This window comes from Cetorhinus maximus, chromosome 8, assembly GCF_964194155.1.
Source record: "Cetorhinus maximus chromosome 8, sCetMax3.hap1.1, whole genome shotgun sequence".
Taxonomy (NCBI): Eukaryota; Metazoa; Chordata; class Chondrichthyes; order Lamniformes; family Cetorhinidae; genus Cetorhinus; species Cetorhinus maximus.
The window spans coordinates 9,448,005-9,468,758 of record NC_135886.1 but is presented as its reverse complement, the minus strand read 5'-3'; the positions used below and the strand labels follow the sequence as shown (position 1 = coordinate 9,468,758).

Below are 20,754 nucleotides of genomic sequence, written 5' to 3'. Positions count from 1 at the left end.
CAGGAAGCTGCACTATACCAATGGATGGATGAACTATGTGGGAGAAATGCAAGAGGATTAAAATGTAGTTACAGAAAATACTTGATACAATCAGGAGGCCAGCAGCATCTGTGGAGAGAGAAACAGAACTAACATTTCAGGTCAATGATCTTTCATCAGAACTGGAAGACATTAGAAATGGATGGGGAGGGGGCAAAACTAAAATGGGGACAGAAAAGGACAAATGGGAGAGGTTTGGGTGGAATGCAAGTGTAATGAAAAGGCAGAAGTCATGAGGGTACAAGGCAAAGGGGGACAAGACCAGAAACAGGAGATGGGTCTGGAGGAAGTGCCAGTAATTACAGCAGAACAGCAAAGGAGTGAGGGAACCGTGAACAATCTGGCGAAGAGAAAGTGGTTCCCGTGGCCCAGGAATGTGACAGAGGAAGGACTGGAAGGCCCTGAGATCAGCAGGTTCCATTTACACTGCCTCTTCCTGACCTTTTTTTCCTGTCTCTTGTGCTTGCTGAAAAACTGTTCATCTCTCAACATCTTCCAATTCTGATAAAAGGTCATGGACCCGACAGGTTAATGCTGTTTTCCCCTCTCCACGGATTGCCAGACCTGCCGAGTACTTCCAGATTTTTGTTTTACTGCAGATTTCCAGCATCCGAAGTTACTTCGCTTCTATTTAAATAGTAATTAATTAGTTGACCACAGCCAGGGCATGAGTGCTACAACTTTCTGGGTCCTGCTGCACTCCCAATTTCTGTAAAATGCGCTTGTGGGGACATCAGGTAAGCAAAAGACAACTTGGCATCGATAATAATAGCAACACTTGCTATCTAGGCTTCCTTGAAACCATATTCTGGCATCAAGCTATGACTGTAGGGCAAGAAGGAAAAACAGTAAACACGTGGAGGAACAAGGAGGAGAACTTTAGTAATATATTAACTAGCTTTTATATTATTAACTTAGTTTTTCATTAGTGCTAGGATACTTGGCTGCAACATACAAAGGTTTTAATATGGCACATGCTTACACAATGAGAGAGAGAAAAATAGTTAGTAAGAGACAAAGTTAAGTTGACATGCTTTCCTTTTTGAAACCAAAAATGATTGACTGCAGTAATATTGTTCCTCCCAAAGTTACATTTTAAAATTTTACAATTTGTTTTATTATCGCTTCACCATGTAATTTATATAGTTAACTGAGAAATTTTAAAAATAAATATATTATGCATTTCTGATGTACTTTGCCAGCAGGTGCACTGCATTGAAATAGCTGGTGGAGCAATTGAACTGTGGAAGTCTGTAGTAGGCAGCACCACCACCAGGCATTTCAAGGTACTGCAATCATGGCGATTAAGTCAATTACTACCCACTTTGAATCCTTCACATTCTTTTCTCATCTTCCCGAGCCCGATTCTACCATCAACCCCTGACATAACCAAGCCTTTTACACCAAGGATTCTCCTCAACCAAGCCTGGATGGACAGACCCTGCTTTTATGTATAACCAATGTCAGCCCTCAGTTGATGACCAGCTGGTCCTGTAGAGGTAATTCTGTTTTTGTTTTGAATTTCCAGCATCCGCAGTAGCTTTTAGCTTTTTGTTTCTATCATTGAGGTTCCTTCCCTGTCTGTTAAAAATAACTTTGTCTTGTCTTCCCATCTTTCTGCTCGTCCCTTATTTGAGAATAACATAACTGTTTAAAGCACATATTTTTCAATCCTGTTCACAAATTTTGAAATGTAATTCTGGGCAGGTAACATTAATATGATTCCAGAGCTTTGTCTCTGCCAAACTCTTTAATGTGTTAAAATTCAACAGAGCAGGCTTAACACTAGCCCAGGTCGCTGGTTACATGATTCTTATAGATACATGTAGTGAGGATCAGTACAGAGTTCGCCATGTTTTAACTGCATTTTGAAGGACCAGGGTCATTCTCTGGTTAGGGTATAGGTGGGGTGTGGTGCTGGCAGCAGCTCAGATCAAGTCCAGGTCATACACAAGTTGCTTTCTTTCCCTTCTGTTAGGCTCCCTTCCACATCAGCCCAGCAATGATGTCATTGCACTTGTCAGGTCAGGAGCTGCGCTGCCATTCCAGGGTTTAATGTTAGCAGTCTAACCTGACCATGCATGAACACATCAAGTCATCAGTCAACTGGATCCCAGATAAGTTTTTGCCCAATTTTTTTCCCTTCTGCCTCCAGAAGGCTCTCATTGCTGGGTGACTGTCAGGCACTAATTACCCTCGAGTAGCCAACTCAAGTATAAAAGTTGGCTATATGAACAAGGAGGGCATGACCACTGAACCACATGTTGTCCTCAACTGACATCCACACACATGCACTATTTTGTAGGAATCACTGGGGAATGATTAGGCAGAGATGTCCAGGTTAACATTTCCCTCTCCCTAGTTTAGTAGTGCTTATTTCAAATCTAGCACACACCATCTGCAGGCACAGCTGAGGTGTACACCTTAAAAGCAATTTGACAAAAAAGATTGCTTGGTTTCTGGTGGTGCCGACTCATTATGAAGCGAAAGGGGCGCTTCAAAACATTGAACGTGCACATTGAGAACATACTGCAGCAATCGCAATACCGTAAAGTCAGATATCATTAAAACTGCAACCGGACAAAGATTGCACTGGTAGAGAGTGCTTACTGGCATTGAGGTGAAACAGGACCTTTCATCATGGGCTATATTATTTCATGGTTATCAGTGAATGCACCAATGCTGTAGTCTTAGGAGTGAGATTGAGCATGTTGACATAGAAAACATAACTTGTAAACCATTTTAATCCTAAACTTAATTTGCATGCTGATGGGAATTGGGATAAATAAAAGAGAAGGAAGTTTGCAGGGCCAGACCCACATTTGAATTTTATGTCTAGTGTGGACATCCATTTGCCTGTTCCTCAAGCCAATATACATCAACTGTAAGAAGCTAGATACCTGTATCGTTCTTCTTGCAAACACTGTGTCATGTAGGCATAGTCTCTTTGTAGCTGCCCTTTCAAATCTTCCATTGCATCCTCCAGATGTGATTGGTTATCTTTAATTTCGCGAAGTTCATCCAGGATAGTATCTAAGTTGTTATGATGGCTGTCAAGTGTATTCGATTTGGGGCTCCCCATGCCTCCAGCTCCCGCCCCAGAGTTACTCCCACCTGCAGAGCCAGATGTTGCACTGGAGCATTCATCCTCACTTCCATACTTGGGGCTTGACACTAATGTAGCACTGCCACTCAGAGTCCTGGTGGTCTCTTCCTGATGTGACTCATCCATTGTGTCTTTCAAGTGTGTAATGTTGTCGGCGCTGCCAAACCTGTTTCGTATCAGACTGGCAAACTCTCGTGGTTTGGAAACTACAGCCGTGTGAGTGACTTGAGAGAGACCGGACAGGCCTCCCTTCACACCTTCCACCACGCCTCCACCAAATCCACTGATTCCAGCTCGAACATTGGCGCCCACATCCTTTAGACCTTGCTGCATGTCCCGCAGAACATCCTTTGGCTGCCTCGAAAGACCATTTTGTTCAATCTCTGTAAAAGTTCATTCAAAAATTTATATTATGAATGAAACAATATCCATATAATTTAGCCTTTTTCAATCTCTTAAATGCACAATGCATCATATATGCTCCCTTCAAGTACTCTACTACACAGTAAAGACCTGTTCCCAGACATTAATCAATCTCACTCTACAACCGGGCAGTTGGAAGTATGTAGAGTCTAACACATCCGTGTAATTTTTCATGGACACAACAAATCACTCAACATTTGCTTTGTACCTCCCTGATTAAACGCTGGTAATCCAGAATCATAGTAAACAGAAGCACAGATTATATTCCGTTTTAAAAGATAACTGCAGCATAAGGAAGGTCAATGACGGAAAAAGATCTCAGCACGTAAGAAGCCAAGCAGTTAACCATTCATTTAGTTTTCACTTTTCTTTATTTCCCATCTCTTTCCAAGTCTGTGGCTGATACTTGGGTGCAGTTCCACAGAGGGGTGGGTGGAGGGACGCTCGGCACAAATGACTTGTTCAAACAGCCATTTCATTAGTTTAGATTGTAAAATTATTTGTTTTCCTCAGCTGACAATCACGTAAGTGCTCTCCACCATAAGGATCACTGCATTCAATCGGGAACAGAGCCCCCTGCCTGTGAACCATGCTACCGACCTTAGCTCAGACACAAATAGTGGTGCCCCAGCTGCCACTCTAACCCTAACTCAACAGACTGAGGATTAAAACTCAGACCCTCAGCTCCCTGTGTTATTCTCTCATGAGATCAATGAGGGAATTATCCCTTCAGTTACTAGAGCAAAAGGTTTATACACCTGAGACGACATGAATAACATTGAGCTTGTCTGCCATTATCAACTAATCTGTTCAAATGAATTTCAGGCTTTTAACTCACCACCTTTCACTTGCAGCTGTGCTTATTTTAATTTAAGTGACCATTAGATTTCAATGACTACACCTTAAAAGATGAACATGAGGTGTCAGCTGTGGCTCAGTTCATAGCACCCTCGCCTTTGAATCAGAGGGTTGTGGGTTCATGTCCCACTCCCGGAAACCAAGAACTGTGATTATACTCGAAAGAGTTGCAATCTGTGACTGCTGATAACTCGAAAGAGTTAAAAGATGAACATGCAGGGGGAAAAAGTATTTTTCGTCCAAATTCAAATTGGTACAACTAGCTCTGCAAATCCAGATATGAAAACAGGGAAGCAAAAAGTTAATGGGCCTCACTGAGTGTGCTCCTTCCACAGATCAGAAAATTTATCTGACTGGCGACTCCATCTATCCCCAAAGGAATATTTCTTGATAAGTGCTTCTTGATCTCTAAAAACAAACATGCAAAATTCCTGAAACTCTACTCTTGCTTTTAGACGACTCAACCCTGGTTTGCTGACTTCCATAGTTACCATGCCGCTCATTCTTGCTCCAGCAGGGATGGGAACCATTTGTTCTTTTGGAAGACATTACGAAAGATATTTATTGCTCAAATTTTATTTTATAATGCTGAAGCAACTAAGTATCTAGCCTATTTAAAGTTTAGTGTTGTTGGGGCTGCGAGCCCAAAAGAGAACAAATATTATCTTCTATCTATTTAACTGGAATTAAAAAGAGTTTTAAACTTTCCTAAAGTCTTTCATTTCCATTCCTAGCCCCAGTTTCAAGTTCTCTATTTCACATTCTGTTAGGTGGGGGAATTTATCCATGCCCACACATTCCATTATTTTAATTATTTTCGCTTTCTGTTTCCACAAAATTCTTAATGTGGCGAAAACAAAATGTATATGAAAAACATTTTGGGCAGAATTGATCCACTCCGCTGATCTGAATTTCAGTTCTTGCATAGGGTGGTTTGCTGGGTTCTGAGAAATTGTTTTCTTGTGACCCTGTCCTAAGCATAGCACATTGCAGAGAAACCAGCTAGTATAACATAGCCCTTGAAAGTAGAATACTCTAGCTTTGATTCCTGGTTGGTGCTGAGTTAGGTGATCTCACCCAGTGCACATTAGGTGCATTGCAAACAGCTTTGATACACTGGTACAGGTGCTGGGGCAGGGAGGGGGGGGTGCGCTTAAATCAACTTGGGCTCTCATTCCTACTTGTTGACAAGTGACCTTTTAAGGAATGTGTAATCTGTATGGGTATGGAGCGAGGACTGATTTAAACTCAGTTCACAATCCTCCACATTCAAACAGACAGCCAACACTCTGCCAAGGCTAATGTGAAGAGTGGCCATTTGGGCGCGACATTAGAAGATTGCTGAGGACACAGAAGGATATGCCAGCATAATTCAGCACCTTCATTCAGGAAAGAAAAAAAATTTATAAAGCAGTGTTTCTCAGGTGAAAGCGGCAGAAAATACTGGAAAAGCACTCAGCGAGTTCCAGGATTGTCAGTTGTTAGTTCTGATTTCCAACACTCACAGCATTTTGCTTTTGTTTTTACTCAGATGGAGGTGGTGCAAAGATACTCCATAACATACTATTGATCGTTCCTGATAAAAGCTACTAGAATCTTTAACTTAGATTGGCCAGAAAAGTCTTAATGATCTATTTCCATAAATTATCTACCTAAAAACATTTACTTATAATTTCAAGCTAACCAGAGCTCAGTGTTGAGTGTGGGGGTTGCCGAGCAAAACTGGAGCTGATGTTCTTATCCATACTTGCGGACCAGGTTTCCAAGGTGCCTTGAGACAGGAAGAGATGAGGCAGTGAGATCGTCGTTTGGGAAGGAGTGAGATAGAACAGCTGGATTAAAGCTCCACCATTGCCACCGAAACAAAAATCATTATTTCTCCTTTCAATTTCCTCCTGTGTTAAAAGCCAAACTGAGCTAGCTAAGGTAAGCATAGCCGTGTCTCCGACATTGATCAGTGGCCCATTCCGGGGACATGATCTAGCTAATCAGTATTTTCCCTTACATCAGTGAAAGCCTGCCGACATTTACTGTTTAGGCCCACAGGTGAAGTATCACCACTTAAGTGAGCACTGGGGAAACTATATTGTAAACATGAACCACATCTTCAGAAAACAGCACGAGAGAATTGGTGGGGTCAAAAAATGCAAACGGGCTAATGAAAAAAAGTTTTCTATTTAAAATTTTAAAAACTGACAACATACTCTCATCTTTAAATGAATAGTTACCAAGGTCAACCCTTGCCCGCTTCACACTGTGGCTCTCATCAGAATATATCAACATTACTGACAATTCCAGTTCTCAATGTTACCTTTTAGCTTTCTGTGGTAGTGTTCTAGCTTCTTGTGCAGCTGTGCAATTGTCTGTGCCGATTTCTGGTTCTTCTTCTCAAAGACCTGCTTGATACGTGAAGCTTGCTGTTTGTCTGCATTGTTGGCCAACTTCAAGTACTCGGCTACATTATCATCCCGTGCAGTTTGCTCAATTTTTATCTGCTCTGTGATTTTCAGGATCTTCTGGTGAAGGTGGTCTATGGCGGCTTTTGTCTTATGAGGATCTGGGGTCCCATCAGGCACATCAAGGCTGATGTTGGAGTCTGAGCCCCCATGGCTGGTGTTTGCTGGCAAACTGAGTGTACTCACATCTCCCTTTTCAAGCTGAAAGATGTAGGGAAAGTAAACTTTATTAATGCAACTTGTAACATCCATAAAAGCAAAAACCTGCGGATGCTGTAAATCCAAAACAAAAACAGAAACAGAAATACCTGGAAAAACTCAGCAGGTCTGGCAGCATCGGCAGAGGAGAGCACAGTTGACATTTCGAGTCCTCATGACCCTTCAACAGAACTAAGTAAAAATAGGAAAGGGTGAAATATAAGCTGGTTTAAGGGAGGGGGGGGGGGGGGGGGGGGGGAGGGGTTTGTTGGGACAAGCAGCCAGTGATAGGTGGGGATAACCAAAAGCTGTCACAGACAGAAGAACAAAGAAGTGTTGAAGGCGGTGATATTATCTAAAGGAATGTGCTAATTAAGAGTAGAAGACAGGACAGATAAGGTACAGATAGCTCTAGTGGGGATGGGGGAATACTAAAAGGTAGAAATAAACAATGGGTGGAAATACATTTAAAAATAATGGAAATAGGTGGGAAAAGAAAAATCTATATAAATTATTGGAAAAAACAAAAAGGAGGGGGAAGAAACGGGAAGGGGGTGGGGATGGAGGAGAGAGTTCAAGATCTAAAATTGTTGAACTCAATATTCAGTCCAGAAGGCTGTAAAGTGCCTAGTCAGAAGATGAGGTGCTGTTCCTCCAGTTGGCGTTGAGCTTCACTGGAACAATGCAGCAAGCCAAGGACAGACATGTGGGCATGAGAGCAGGGTGGAGTGTTGAAATGGCAAGCAACAGGGAGGTCTGGGTAATGCTTGTGGACAGACCGAAGGTGTTCTGCAAAGCGGTCACCCAGTCTGTGTTTGGTCTCTCCAATGTAGAGGAAACCGCATTGGGAGCGATGAATGCAGTAGACTAAGTTGAGGGAAGTGCAAGTGAAAAGCTGCTTCACTTGAAAGGAGTGTTTGGGCCCTTTGACGGTGAGGAGAGAGGAAGTGTAGGGGCAGGTGTTGCATCTTCTGTGGTCGCATGGGAGGGTGCCGTGGGAGGGGGTTGAGGAATAGGGGGTGATGGAGGAGTGGACCAGGGTGTCACGGAGGGAACGATCCCTACAGAATGCCACCAGGGGGGTGAAGGGAAGATGTGTCTGGTGGTGGCATCATGCTGGAGTTGGCAGAAATGGCGGAGGATGATCCTTTGAATGCGGAGGCTGGTGGGGTGATAAGTGAGGACAAGGGGGACCCTATCATGTTTCTGGGAGGGAGGAGAGGGCATGAGGGCGGATGCGTGGGAGATGGGCCGGACACGGTTGAGGGCCCTGTCAACCACTGTGGGTGGAAAACCTTGGTTAAGGAAGAAGGAGGACATGTTAGAGGAACTGTTTTTGAAAGTGGCATCATTAGAACAGATGCCATGGAGGCGAACTGAGAGAATGGGATGGAGTCCTTACAGGAAGCAGGGTGTGAGGAGCTATAGTTGAGGACTCCCACAGCTACCTCGTGAAGCAGCTTTTCACTTGCACTTGTCGTTTGCCATTTCAACACTCCACCCTGCTCTCTTGCCCACATGTCTGTCCTTGGCTTGCTGCATTGTTCCAGTGAAGCTCAACGCAAACTGGAGGAACAGCACCTCATCTTCCGACTAGGCACTTTACAGCCTTCCGGACTGAATATTGAGTTCAACAATTTTAGATCTTGAACTCTCTCCTCCATCCCCACCCCCTTCCCGTTTCTTCCCCCTCCTTTTTGTTTTTTCCAATAATTTATATAGATTTTTCTTTTCCCACCTATTTCCATTATTTTTAAACGTACTTCCACCCATTGTTTATTTCTACCTTTTAGTATTCCCCCATCCCCACTAGAGCTATCTGTACCTTATCTGTCCTGTCTTCTACTCTTAATTAGCACATTCCTTTAGATAATATCACCACCTTCAACACTTCTTTGTTCTTTTGTCTGTGACAGCTTTTGGTTATCCCCACCTATCACTGGCTGCTTGTCCCAACAACCCCCCCTCCCTTAAACCAGCTTATATTTCATCCCTTTCCTATTTTTACTTAGTTCTGTTGAAGGCTCATGAGGACTCGAAATGTCAACTGTGCTCTCCTCCGCCGATGCTGCCAGACCTGCTGAGTTTTTCCAGGTATTTCTGTTTCCATTTGCAGATAACCTGGTGACCATGGCCATTCATGTGTGAACATATACATGGAGCATCACTGGCAAGGCTGATTCTTGTCAAGTGCCCATGCAAATGCACTTTCCAGCAGGGTCAATGGAGTGCAATCTGGAGCAGGAACCCAGAATAATTTTGCTCCCCCTTTCCCCAACCCAGGAACACTCGTGGTGAATCTGATCTTCACCAGTAGCACAAAATGGATTGTTAGCAAATTGGTAGCCAGTTTTACACCATGTCCAATTTTCTTTTTCATTTTCAAAGTGTAAAGCAAGTGGTCAATTCATGATGAGACTAACAAACATCAATCTCACCCTCTAAGCTAGACTGTAATGTCTCCCCACTGCTGTACTGGCTGTAATGTGCTAACTCAGCTCAAACCAAGGGTTGGCGCTGTGACTTCCCTTGTTTATATAGTTTGGACAGGTGTTTTATACATACAGACTTCCAGAAGGCATTCAATTAACAGCCTCTTATCAGGGACTTTAAATTGAAGTTCATGAAATTGAGAGCAAATTATTAACCTAGTTATGAAATTGGCTGAGTGCCAGGAGACAGAGGGTAAGAATAATGGGCAAGTACTTCTAATTGGCAAAATAAGACTTACTGGGGCCTCAACTTTTTGCTGCATTAATTAACTTGAATGATGGGATAGAGAACTACATATCCAGGTTTGCTGATGACACAGCAATAGGCAACAGTGAAATCTACAGGTTAATTTCTGTAGTTGCCTTAAGCAGGGCTTTTTCAAGGGTTCCCGTGAAAGAGCAGTTTAATGAAGATCCAGTTGAAACTGGATCCTCATTAAGTGACTCAGATAGGCCTTTTGTGTTAAGAGCATATATAAGTAGCCAACTTAGTGCGACTTAGCACTTGAGTGCGACTATTAATAAAGCGTCGGAGTTGAGTGCTTCAGGGAATTAAGCAGAGGAAGGAAAAGAGGTGTTTGGCTGCTTTTGCCGAAACTTTTTCAGCCTCCAGGAATTGATTCTTGCTCTGCTACAGGAGAAGAAGCTGGTTAATGGGTGAGTATCTGGTAAATGGTTGTTTATTCTATTCCTAAGGCTCAAAATAATATATTTTGAGCGAGTGTTGAGCAGGAGTGGATAAAAGGTGTGGATCGAGAGGCCAACCTGCAATGAGACCAGCAGCAGAGTGATGTCACAAACCACAACGCGATGCAAGTGCAGGGGAAGCAGCTGATTGGTGAGTAGAATTGGTGAGTATTTCTAGTCTTTAAAGTAAAAGTAAGGTCTTTAGTTTATGTTTAGGTCTCGTCTTTTTTTCCTCTCTTTTTGTTAAAAGTAGCTCAAGTATAAGATCGATACTGGTGTAAAAATAATTAATTACAGTAAAGTGTAAAGAGCAGGGATACCACAGTAATTAATTAATAAATTAAAAATACGACAGTGATAGCAGGACGGGTGATGTGTTGCTGCTGCAGCGTGTGGGTGCTGCTGGACACCAAGGTGATCCAGAGCCAACACATCTGCAGTAAGTGTCTGCAGCTCGAGGAACTTCGGATCCGAGTTGAGGAGCTAGAATCCGAGCTACAGTCATTGCGTCACATCAGGGAGCGGGAAAGTTCCTTGGACACTTTGCTCCAGGAGACGGTCACACCTCTCAGATTAGGTCATTCAAATTTGGTCTGTGACCAGGGACAGGGGGGGGTGTGACTGCAGGTGAAGCAGGTATGGGGACCCAGGGGGGTAGCGTTCGAAAAGCCTCGGTGCCTGCAATTGTCCAATAGTTACGAGGCTTTTGCAAGCTGCGTGGACGAGAGTAGGGACTGCAGGGAGGATGAGCGAACTGACCACGGCACCCTGGTACAGGGAGCCATTCAAGTGGGGGAGGAAATAGGAACGTGGTAGTGGGAGGGGACAGTATAATTAGGGGGACAGATGCTGTTCTCTGCAGCCATGAACTTGAATCCCAAAGGCTGTGTTTGTGTTGCCTGCCCGATGCCAGGGTTAAGGACATCTCCTCAGGGCTAGAGAGGAACCTGGAGTGGGAGGGGAGGGATCCAGTTGTTGTCATCCATGTTGGTGCCAATGATAGCGATGGGACTAAAAAGGAGGTTCTGTTTAAAGAATTTGAACAGTTAGGGTTAAATTAAAAAGCAGAATCTCCAGGGTAATGACCTCGGGATTACTACCTGAGCCACGGGCAAAATGACATAGGGTAAATAAAGTCGAGGAGTTAAACTGTGTGACTCAGAGATTGGTATGGGAGGAATGGATTTCAGTTCATGGGGCACTGGCACCAGTACTGGAGTAGAAGGGAGCTGTTCCGGTAGGACGGGCTTCACTTGAACCATGCTGGGACCAGGGTCCTGGTGAATCGAATAACTAGGGCTGTAGAGAGGGGTTCAAACTAAATAGAGGTGGAGGGTGGGGGAGGTTCTGGAAAGGGGATACAAAGGCTTACACAGCAAAAGGATATGGCAGCCTTGCAGGGCAGCTATTTAGGTAATGATACCCAGAGTGTGACAGGAAAGGACAGAGTGTACAAACAAAAAAACAGCAACAAATAGAGTCAAAGGGGGAAAAAATGGTATAAGGCAAAATTAATGGCTCTTTACTTAAATGCACATAGTATTCGGAACAAAATAAATGAATTAACGGCACAAATAGAGGTTCATGGGTATGATCTTTTTCCACTAAAGAGACATGATTACAAGGAGATCAAAGCTGGAAACTAAACATTGAGGAGTATGTGACTTTTCAAAGGACAGGCAGGAAGGAAAGGGTGGTGGGGTAGCTTTATTAGTATGAGATGGACCAAGTATGACAACGAGAAATGAACTTGGATCGGTAGATGTAGAAACCATGTGGGTGGAGGTAACAAATAACAAGGGGAAGATGACACAGGTGGGAGTAGTCTATAGGCCCCCAAACAGTAGCTATACTGTAGGACAAAAAATAAATCAGGAGATAATGAGGGCATGTAAAAAAGACAATTAATTAATCATGGGTGGCTTTAATCTTGATGTCGATTGGGAAAATCAAATTGGCAGAGGTAGCCATGAGCAAGAATTCATAGTGCATTCAAGACAGTTTCCTCGAACAATATGTTGTGGATCCAAACAGGGATCAGGCTATTTTGGATCTGGTAATATGTAATGAGGCAGGCTTAATAAATGATCCCTGAGTAAAAGATCCCCTAGGAAACAGTGACCATAACATGGTAGAATTTAGCATTCAGTTTGAGAGCGAGAGACTTGGGTCAGAAACAACTGTGCTAAACTTAAATAAGAGTAATTACAAAGGAATGAGGGCAGAGTTGGCTGGAGTGGACTGGGAATGCAATTTAGCAGAAAAAACAGTGGATGAACAATGGCAGAGGTTTAAGAAAGTAGTTCATGACTTGCAACAAAGATATATCCCTGTTTGGAAGAAGGATTCTAAGAAGGGGATAAACAACCATGGATAACCAAGGAAGTAAGGATAGTATCAAATTGAAAGAAAAAACATATAATGTGGCAAAGATTAGTGGTAAGCCAGCGGACTGGGAAAGCTTTAAAAACCAATAAAAGGTAACCAAAAAAAAGAGAAAATAAACTTTGAGGGTAAACTAGCAAGTAATATAAAAATGGACTGTAAGGGCTTCCTTAAATGTATAAAAAGGAAGAGAGAGGCCAAAGTGAACATAGGCCCCTTAGAGAATGAGGCTTGAGAAATAATAAGGGGGAAACCAGGAAATGGCAGAGGAGTTGAATAAATGCTTTGCTTCAGTCTTCACGGTAGAAGACACTAAAAGCATTCTAAAAATACTAAATAATCACAGGGCAAAAGCGAGTGGAGGAAATACATACAATAACTATCACTACTAGGGAAACTAATGGGGCTAAAGGCCAATAAGTCCCCTGGACCTGATGGGCTGCATCATGGGATATTAAAGGAAGTAGTTACACAAATAGTGGATGCACTGGTAGTAATCTTCCAAGAATCCTTAGATTCTGGAAAAGTCCCAGAGGATTGGGAAACTGCCAATGTAACACCCTTATTCAAAAAGGGAGGGGGGCAAAAAACAGGTAACTGTAGGCCAGTAAGCTTAACAACCATCATTGAGAAAATGTTAGAGTCAATTATAAAGGATGTAATAGCAGAGCATTTAGAAATGCATAATATAATCAAGCAGACTCAGCAAGGCTTCATGAATGGGAAATCATGCCTGACAAACTTATTAGAATTCTTTGAGGTGGTAATTTGCAGGACGGATAAAGGGGAACGAGTAGATGTGATATATTTGGATTTCCAAAAGGCATTCAATAAAAGGTACCGTGCTTAAGGCTACTTAATATAAGCCCATGGTGTTGGGGATAGCATATTAGTCTATAGATAGAGGATTGGCTAACTAATAGAAGACAGAGAGTTTGGATAAGGGGGGCATTTTCAGATGGCAATCTGTAGCTAGTGGAATGCCACAGGGATCAACACTGGGGCCACAATTATTTACAACATATATTAATGACTTGGATGAGGGAAGTGAATGTACTATCACCAAGTTTGTGGATGACATTAAAATAGTTGTGAAGGCAAGTGGTAAGGATGACATAAAGTGTCTATGGAAGGAACTAGACAGGTTAAGTGAGTGGGCAAAAACTTGGCAGATGGAATATAATGTGGGAAATGTGAGGTTATGCACTTTGGCAGGAAGAATAGAGGAGCTGAATATTATTTAAATGTAGAAAGACTGCAGAAAACTGCAGCACAAAGGGATTTGGGGGGTCCTCAAGCATGAATCACAAAAAGCTTGCATACAAGTTCAGCAGGTAACAGGGAAGGCAAATGGAATGTTGGCCTTTATTTCAAAGGGAATGAAGTATAAAAATAGGGAAGTCTGGCTATAACTATACAAGGCACTAGTTAGACCACGCCTAGAATACTGTGAACAGTTTTGGTCTCCTTATCTAAGGAAAGATATAGTGGCATTGGAAGCAGTCCAGAAAAGGTTCACTAGGTTGATCCCAGGTATGGAGGGATTTTCTTACGAGGAGAGGTTGAGGTTGGGCCTGTACTCATTGAAGTTTAGAAGAATGAGAGGCGACCTTATTGAAACATATAAGATTCTTAGGGGGCTTGACAGTGTAGATGCTGAGAGGTTGTGGGAGAGTCTAGGACCAGAGAGCATAATCTCAGAGTAAGGGGTGGCCCATTTAAGACAGAGATGAGGAGGAATTTCTTCTCTCAGAGGATAGTGAATCTGTGGAATTCTTTACCGCAGGGGGCTGTAGGGACTGGGTTGTTAAGTATATTCAAGGCTGAGATAGACAGATTTTTAATCAGTAAGGGTATCGAGGGTTATGGGGACAGGCAGGAAAGTGGAATTGAGGATTATTAGATTAGACATGATCTCCCTGAATGGTGAAGCAGACTCGATGGGCCGAATGGCCTACTTCTGCTCCTACGTCTTATGGTCTAGTGTAAGCAGTGTATAAGCATAAAATTATAAAGAATTAAGTGAGTGGACAAAGCTAAAGTGAATAGATTTCAATGTAGGCAAGTGGGAGATCATCCACTTTGAACTTAAAAAGGATAGAACAGGGTAAATGTGAAAAGCTAGAAACACTGGAGCACCAAAGTGACATAGGGTCCATGTACATGGATCACTGAAACGTGAACAGGGTAAAAAATAATCAAAAAAGCTATTGGAATTCTGGCTTTTATGTTGATGGGTGTAAAATGCAAGGGATTAGAGGTCATGCTACAGCTGTACAAAGTCCTGGTTTAGATCACACCTAGAGTATCGTGTTTAGTTCTGGGCACCATACCGGAAGAAGGGCTGATTGACCTTGGAAGGACTACTAAAAATAGATTTAGCAGAATGTTACCTGGGCTCCAAGGGTTAAAATATAAAATGACACAAACTAGGGTTGTGTTCCCTGGAATTAGAAGGGTAATAGATGATTTCATCAAAGCTTTCACGATATTAGGGGGAATTGATAGGGTAGTTAGAGAGAAATTATTTCAGCTGCTTTGGGATTCTAGACATCTGGGACATAGCCCAAAAATCAGGCCTTTCAGGAGTCAATTTAGGAAACACTCCTACACGCAAAGGGTTGTAACAAGCTTGGAAATCTTCCAAAAATGGCAGTTGCTGCTGTGTCAATTGTTAATTTCAAAATCTGAGACTGACAGACTTTTGTCAACTAAGCTCTTAAGGTATAATGGTGCAAAGATTGGTCTATGCAGTTAGGTCACAGATCAGCCAGGGTCTCATTGAATTGTGGAACAGGTTCAAGGAGCTAAATGGCCTACAGTTGTTCCAGTGTTCTTATCTCCATAGCGCACACACAAAGTCTGATAAATTGAGGCATTTCAAACTGATTAACAAACCTTCAAAAATCCCTCGCATATGGTTTGCCACGTCTGGCATTCATGGACTTTAAGAATTTACAAGGAGTTAGGTTTTTAGTTATACACGAACACATGTTGCCCATGCTAACCTTGTATCAAGCTGTAATTTAACTTTTTCTGCCAGTTCACTTACTGGAGGAAGGGTTCATTAACCTTGTAAGGACTGCAACATAGATTTACCTTATTACATGACAAATCAATCATGTGGCTTTTCTCTTCTTCCTCTCTTCTAACCTGCACTACTAACGCTTTAGTCACTAATAAATCCAGTAAGGAATTCAGGGGAAATTTCTTTATCCAGAGAAAAGTGAGAATGTGGAAGTAGCTACCATGCGGAGTAAATAAGGTGAACGGCAAAGGTACACTGAAGAGAAGGTTAGATTAGCAACTGAGGGAGAAAGGAATAGAAGGATATGCTGATAGGGGTTAGATGAAGATTGGTTGCATAGACCAGCATGGACTAGTTGGGCCGAAAAGCCTGGTTGTGCTGTAAATTCTATTTAATTTGGTGCAAAGGGTTGCTCCCTAACATCATTCCTGATCATGCCTTTTTTTTAAGCCAATTTGCACTTATGTCATCATGTCTTTTGCAGTCAATAGTTCAACTTGAAATTGTGCTTGACATTAATAGTTCCTTTTCTTCTTTGTCTCTATTTATATACCCTCCAGGAGGCCCCTTCTCATTCGACTGCATGCAAGATTGGACAACTCACGTTTTTATAAAATTGCCTCATGACAATCCTGCACAATTCAAATTCTAGTCTGAAAGCTTGATTGCTGTGTGTTCACTCATGCTGAAGTAAGTGATGGAGTCAGTGACAAACCAAGCTCAACATTATACTGCTGCTTTTATATTGCTACAAAGTAGGAAGACAGTACTTTTCCCTTAGGGAAGAATAAGCCCGTATGTAAATAAAAAATCTTACTGTGGCTTTCAGGTGAGACATTTCAAGGGAAGTAATCAGACAACATGAGATACTATGCCTAAAGACAGGAATAACGTTCGTTTACATCATATCTTACTAAAATGCCCTCAGGGCTCCCATAGTGCAGCAGAGTCAATAGATTACCTTTGAAAGACAGATACCTTACACAGACAAATGCAGCAACCAATTTGCACAGAGAAAAGTCCCAATAGCAAATGACAGCCAGATGCTCCGTTTTGATGGCACAAATCAAGGACTTTATTAAAGTCAGGTTAGGGAAGGTATGCGACATTGAGATAAAAGCAAGCATTTCCTTTCTGTTATGTTCAAGATGAAAGAAAAACAGCAACCTAAATCATATTATACTCTCAAAAGAATGCTATCCCTCAAAAATTTAAAGTTACTTTTTTTGTTTTATTTTCGGAACAGAAATAGCCATTCAGCTCAAAGGGTCTTGCTTTTTTTGCTTCAGTCCACCTCCATTAATCTCTTCTCTGCACATCCGAGGATTCCTTTCTCCAGCAGCAATATAGCTAGTTGCCTAATCTCATGTACACCAGCAATAGAGTGCCTAACAATTGATCTTGGGGATATTTGGGTAGAGAGAATTTTCATTGACAGTCACTGCGCAGTGACTCCTCCTAAAAAATGTACGAGTGGATAGGACAAATCTCTTGCAAGTTGCTTGTGGACAATCATGGCCTTAACTTGAAAATATAGAATGTTCATTTGGACAAAGTGCCAGAAATTGCCAATGGCATGGAATGGTGCTTCAAAAGCAATGACCAGCAGATAGCAAGAGGAATAAAAACTTACAAGCACACCCTGGCAACTTTCCTCATTGGAAAACAACAGGGGTAATACATATTTGCATGAGCAATTGCACACCAGCTGCTTCAATGAGGAAAAAAATACCATGGCTTACCTCAAGTGATTTGACATTTAAAAAAATTGGCTAAGCTAATGGATGAAAAATGGTAACAAAAATGCAGCATTCCAATCTGTACAAAACATTTGACTGGGTGAGTTAAGGTACAACAAAAGAAAAAAAAAAGATTTGCATTTATATAGCGCCTTTCACGAACACCGGACGTCTCAAAGCGCTTTACAGCCAATTAAATACTTTTTGAAATGTAGCCAATGTCGTAATGTAGGAAATGTGGCAACCAATTTGCACACAGCAAACTACTACAAATATCACAATGCTATCGGTGCTTGCTAATGATCAGAGATTCTGTTTCAGTGATGTTGACTAAGGGAAAAATATTAAACAGGACACCAGGGCCAACTCCCCGCTCTTATTCGAAAGAGCTCTGTTACATTTGCCTGAGGGGACAAACTGGGCCTCAGATCAATGACTCGTCTGTCAGCACCTCTGAAAGTGCAGCACTTCCACAGTAATGCACAGTAATTACACTTGCATTGTAAACTTCCCCCATGTTTATCATGGGCAGAATTTAGCCCTTGTCGGGTGAGCTCAGCGGGGGCGGTCGGGAAGCCGACCACCGCCCACAATCGGGGCCAGACCGTGATTTCACACCGGCAGGTCAATTAAGGCCCGCCCAACGTGAAACGTGAGCAGCAGCGCTCAGCACTGCCATTGCAGGCGGGAGGAGGAGGGCAAATGGGGTAAGCGTGAATTTCATACATGCGCGCTAGTGCGTGCTTGAGAGTTTCCCTGAGGCACAGAGCTGCCTCAGGGGAATGAAGAATTTTCAAAAAAAATAAATAAAGTTGTGAAAAATGTAATAAGACATGTCCCCTCATGTGACTCCGTCACATGAGCAGGGGCATGTTATTAATTAAATTTTTTATTGTATTTTTAATCTGCTTCTTTTATTGTATTTTTATCTGCGGGGCAAGTTTTTTTTTTACACAGAGGGTAGTGAGTGTCTGGAATTCGCTGCCAGAGGTGGTGGTGGAAGCAGGTATGATAGTGGTGGTTAAGAGGCAGCTTGACAAATACATGAATAGGATGGGAATAGAGGGATACGGACCCCGGAAGTGAAAAACGTTTTAGTTGACGGGCAATATGATCGGCGCAGGCTTGGAGGTCCAAAGGGCCTGTTCCTGTGCTGTCCTTTTCTTTGTTCTTTGCTCTTTGTTCTTTAGGAAACCTCGTCCCACCCATGAATGAGCTTTCCTAAAAAGCAAAAAGGCTGCTTGGCCTTTTCGCCTGCCCGCCAACTGTAAGAACTGTAAGGTTGGACGGGCAGCAAACAATTTTGTTCAGACCTTAACAGGCCTTTAAATTGTCGGTGGGCACGCTGACGACTCCAGCATGCGCCCGCCGAATGAAATATTGCGCGATTGCGCGTTGACATCAGGACGCTCACACATCATCGCACGTCATTTTACGCTTGAGCGGGTCAGGCACACGCCCGCCTGCCAAGGTAAATATTCTGCTCCATGTTTACACCAAAGCCTTCAGACCAGCTGCCTTTAATCCAATTGAGTCTCACACACACACACACACACACACACACACACACACACACACACACACACACACACACACACAGACACAGCCCAGCATTACTCCATTTTACGATAAATTCCAATAACATGAAAGTGGTTATATCTTCCTGACAGAGTTCAGTCTCAGGGGTTGTGGAAACTTGTGGCAAATGGACAAACCCAGAAAATTGGATCACTTAAAGACCCAAAATTACAAATCATGGATAAGCTTATTTTTGGTACTGCTCCCAGCAGAGTGGGAGCAGTGATAATAAAAACACCTTTATAAAGATTTAGATTAATATCTTATGAGGTTTCACCTCAATATCCAAACTACATTTCTGTCATAAGTGATTTCTCATTACGATAATCTCTCATCAACAGGTCACTGCTTCAGGCAAGGTTTTACTGTAAAGTGTCATATGCAAAACCAATTACATCTTCCACAGACTAATTGAACAAAAATCTAGGAAGTTTATGCGATTTAAAACTGATAATACCAATGAAATATCGACATATCAGAAACATTACTTTTTGAAAAAAAAACAGTATTTTATCAACACTGAAATGAATTCACAATTTTTTTCATTCAATAACACTATTGTACGGCCGCACCGAAATCAACTGATTCACTACTGTTTAGGCAGCGCCACAATTGATAGCAAATTCTCCCACATGTTTTAATGCGTGCTTTAAAAACAAATTCTGCAAATTAACTCTGTTGAAATTCATGGGATTCTCTAACCATTCCAAGAGGCCCTAAAAATCATTTTCAGGAATTTCTAAATCTAATAAACAGAAGTAGTAATATTGTAGAAATGTCGAGAACCAAAAGACCATTCTTTTAGCACAAATATGTTTTCTGAAACAGTAAAGGCTGCTACAATCCTCAGGCAGTTCCCACATCGCCCAGATAATTCGGCACCAAAAAACAGTCACTGTACCTTTGGTTTGTTTCCATGAAATTTCTCTCCACATGATAGGAAAAGGTTGGTGGTGGTGTCCATACTCAGAAAATCAGCACAGGGGTGGTGGTGAACCGGTCAGTGCGGCTCAAGACACAACCTGCCTATCATTAACAGTATGCAGCACAGTTGCACCACTGTCTCTGGCGTAAGATCCATCCTCTCCAACAAATCAGAATGGCCCCTTTGTCACACCTAGCTATTTAACTGTGGAATGTAGATCTTTTCTCTAGTACATAACCCGAGAAATCTGATAATTGGCATTGCCTGAAAATTCATTAGGTAGAAAAATACACACTGAACGTTGTACCACTTTCATACAAAACAGCGGAAATTAGTTGAACTTCCCAATATCCAGATCACAAGTTTGATAAATGATCAACATTAAAGGCAGACAGTGGTTGCATCAGAAGTGGTTTCCTTTCCAATTTTGCTGAATTTCAAATGTTTTCATAATATGTGCTACTGTATGCAAAACAAAGTAATGAGACTTACACTGGGCCTATATAACTTTTAAGTGTCACCTTTCACCAAGTTTCTTATTGTTAGCATGAACAGTTTTTTTAATGCAAACTCTTGAGGTAAGGCTTCAAAGGCTCAAATTACTGTATCACTTTACATCAGCACTGTGCTTTCAAAGGGTGTTTGTGATTCTGTGACAGGATGCTGAGGATTCATTTGTGCCTGGTCTCATTTAGAAATGTTGCATCATAAGCAGGCTGATGCAATCATTGTAAATTCCATTAACTATCAACAAAATCTTTGGGACTCTCCTTTTCATTTATGAGGAGAGGAGAGAGTCACTGCCCTTGACATCAAGGCAGCATTTGACCAAGTGTGGCA

General features: G+C 42.2%; 1 protein-coding gene across 4 annotated transcripts in view; it reads right to left on the bottom strand.

Annotated features, from left to right (window-relative positions):
• The window catches only part of tmcc2 (transmembrane and coiled-coil domain family 2), a 161,953-nt gene that overhangs the window by 14,336 nt on the left and 126,863 nt on the right, over window positions 1-20,754 (bottom strand). For all 4 annotated transcript variants that reach the window (XM_078546410.1, XM_078546409.1, XM_078546412.1 and 1 more), the window contains 2 exons: window positions 6,738-7,083; window positions 2,940-3,528 (listed from right to left, as the gene is read on the bottom strand). In XM_078546410.1, coding sequence (XP_078402536.1) covers window positions 2,940-3,528; window positions 6,738-7,083 — 935 coding nt within the window. The remainder of the gene's footprint in view (window positions 1-2,939; window positions 3,529-6,737; window positions 7,084-20,754) is intronic.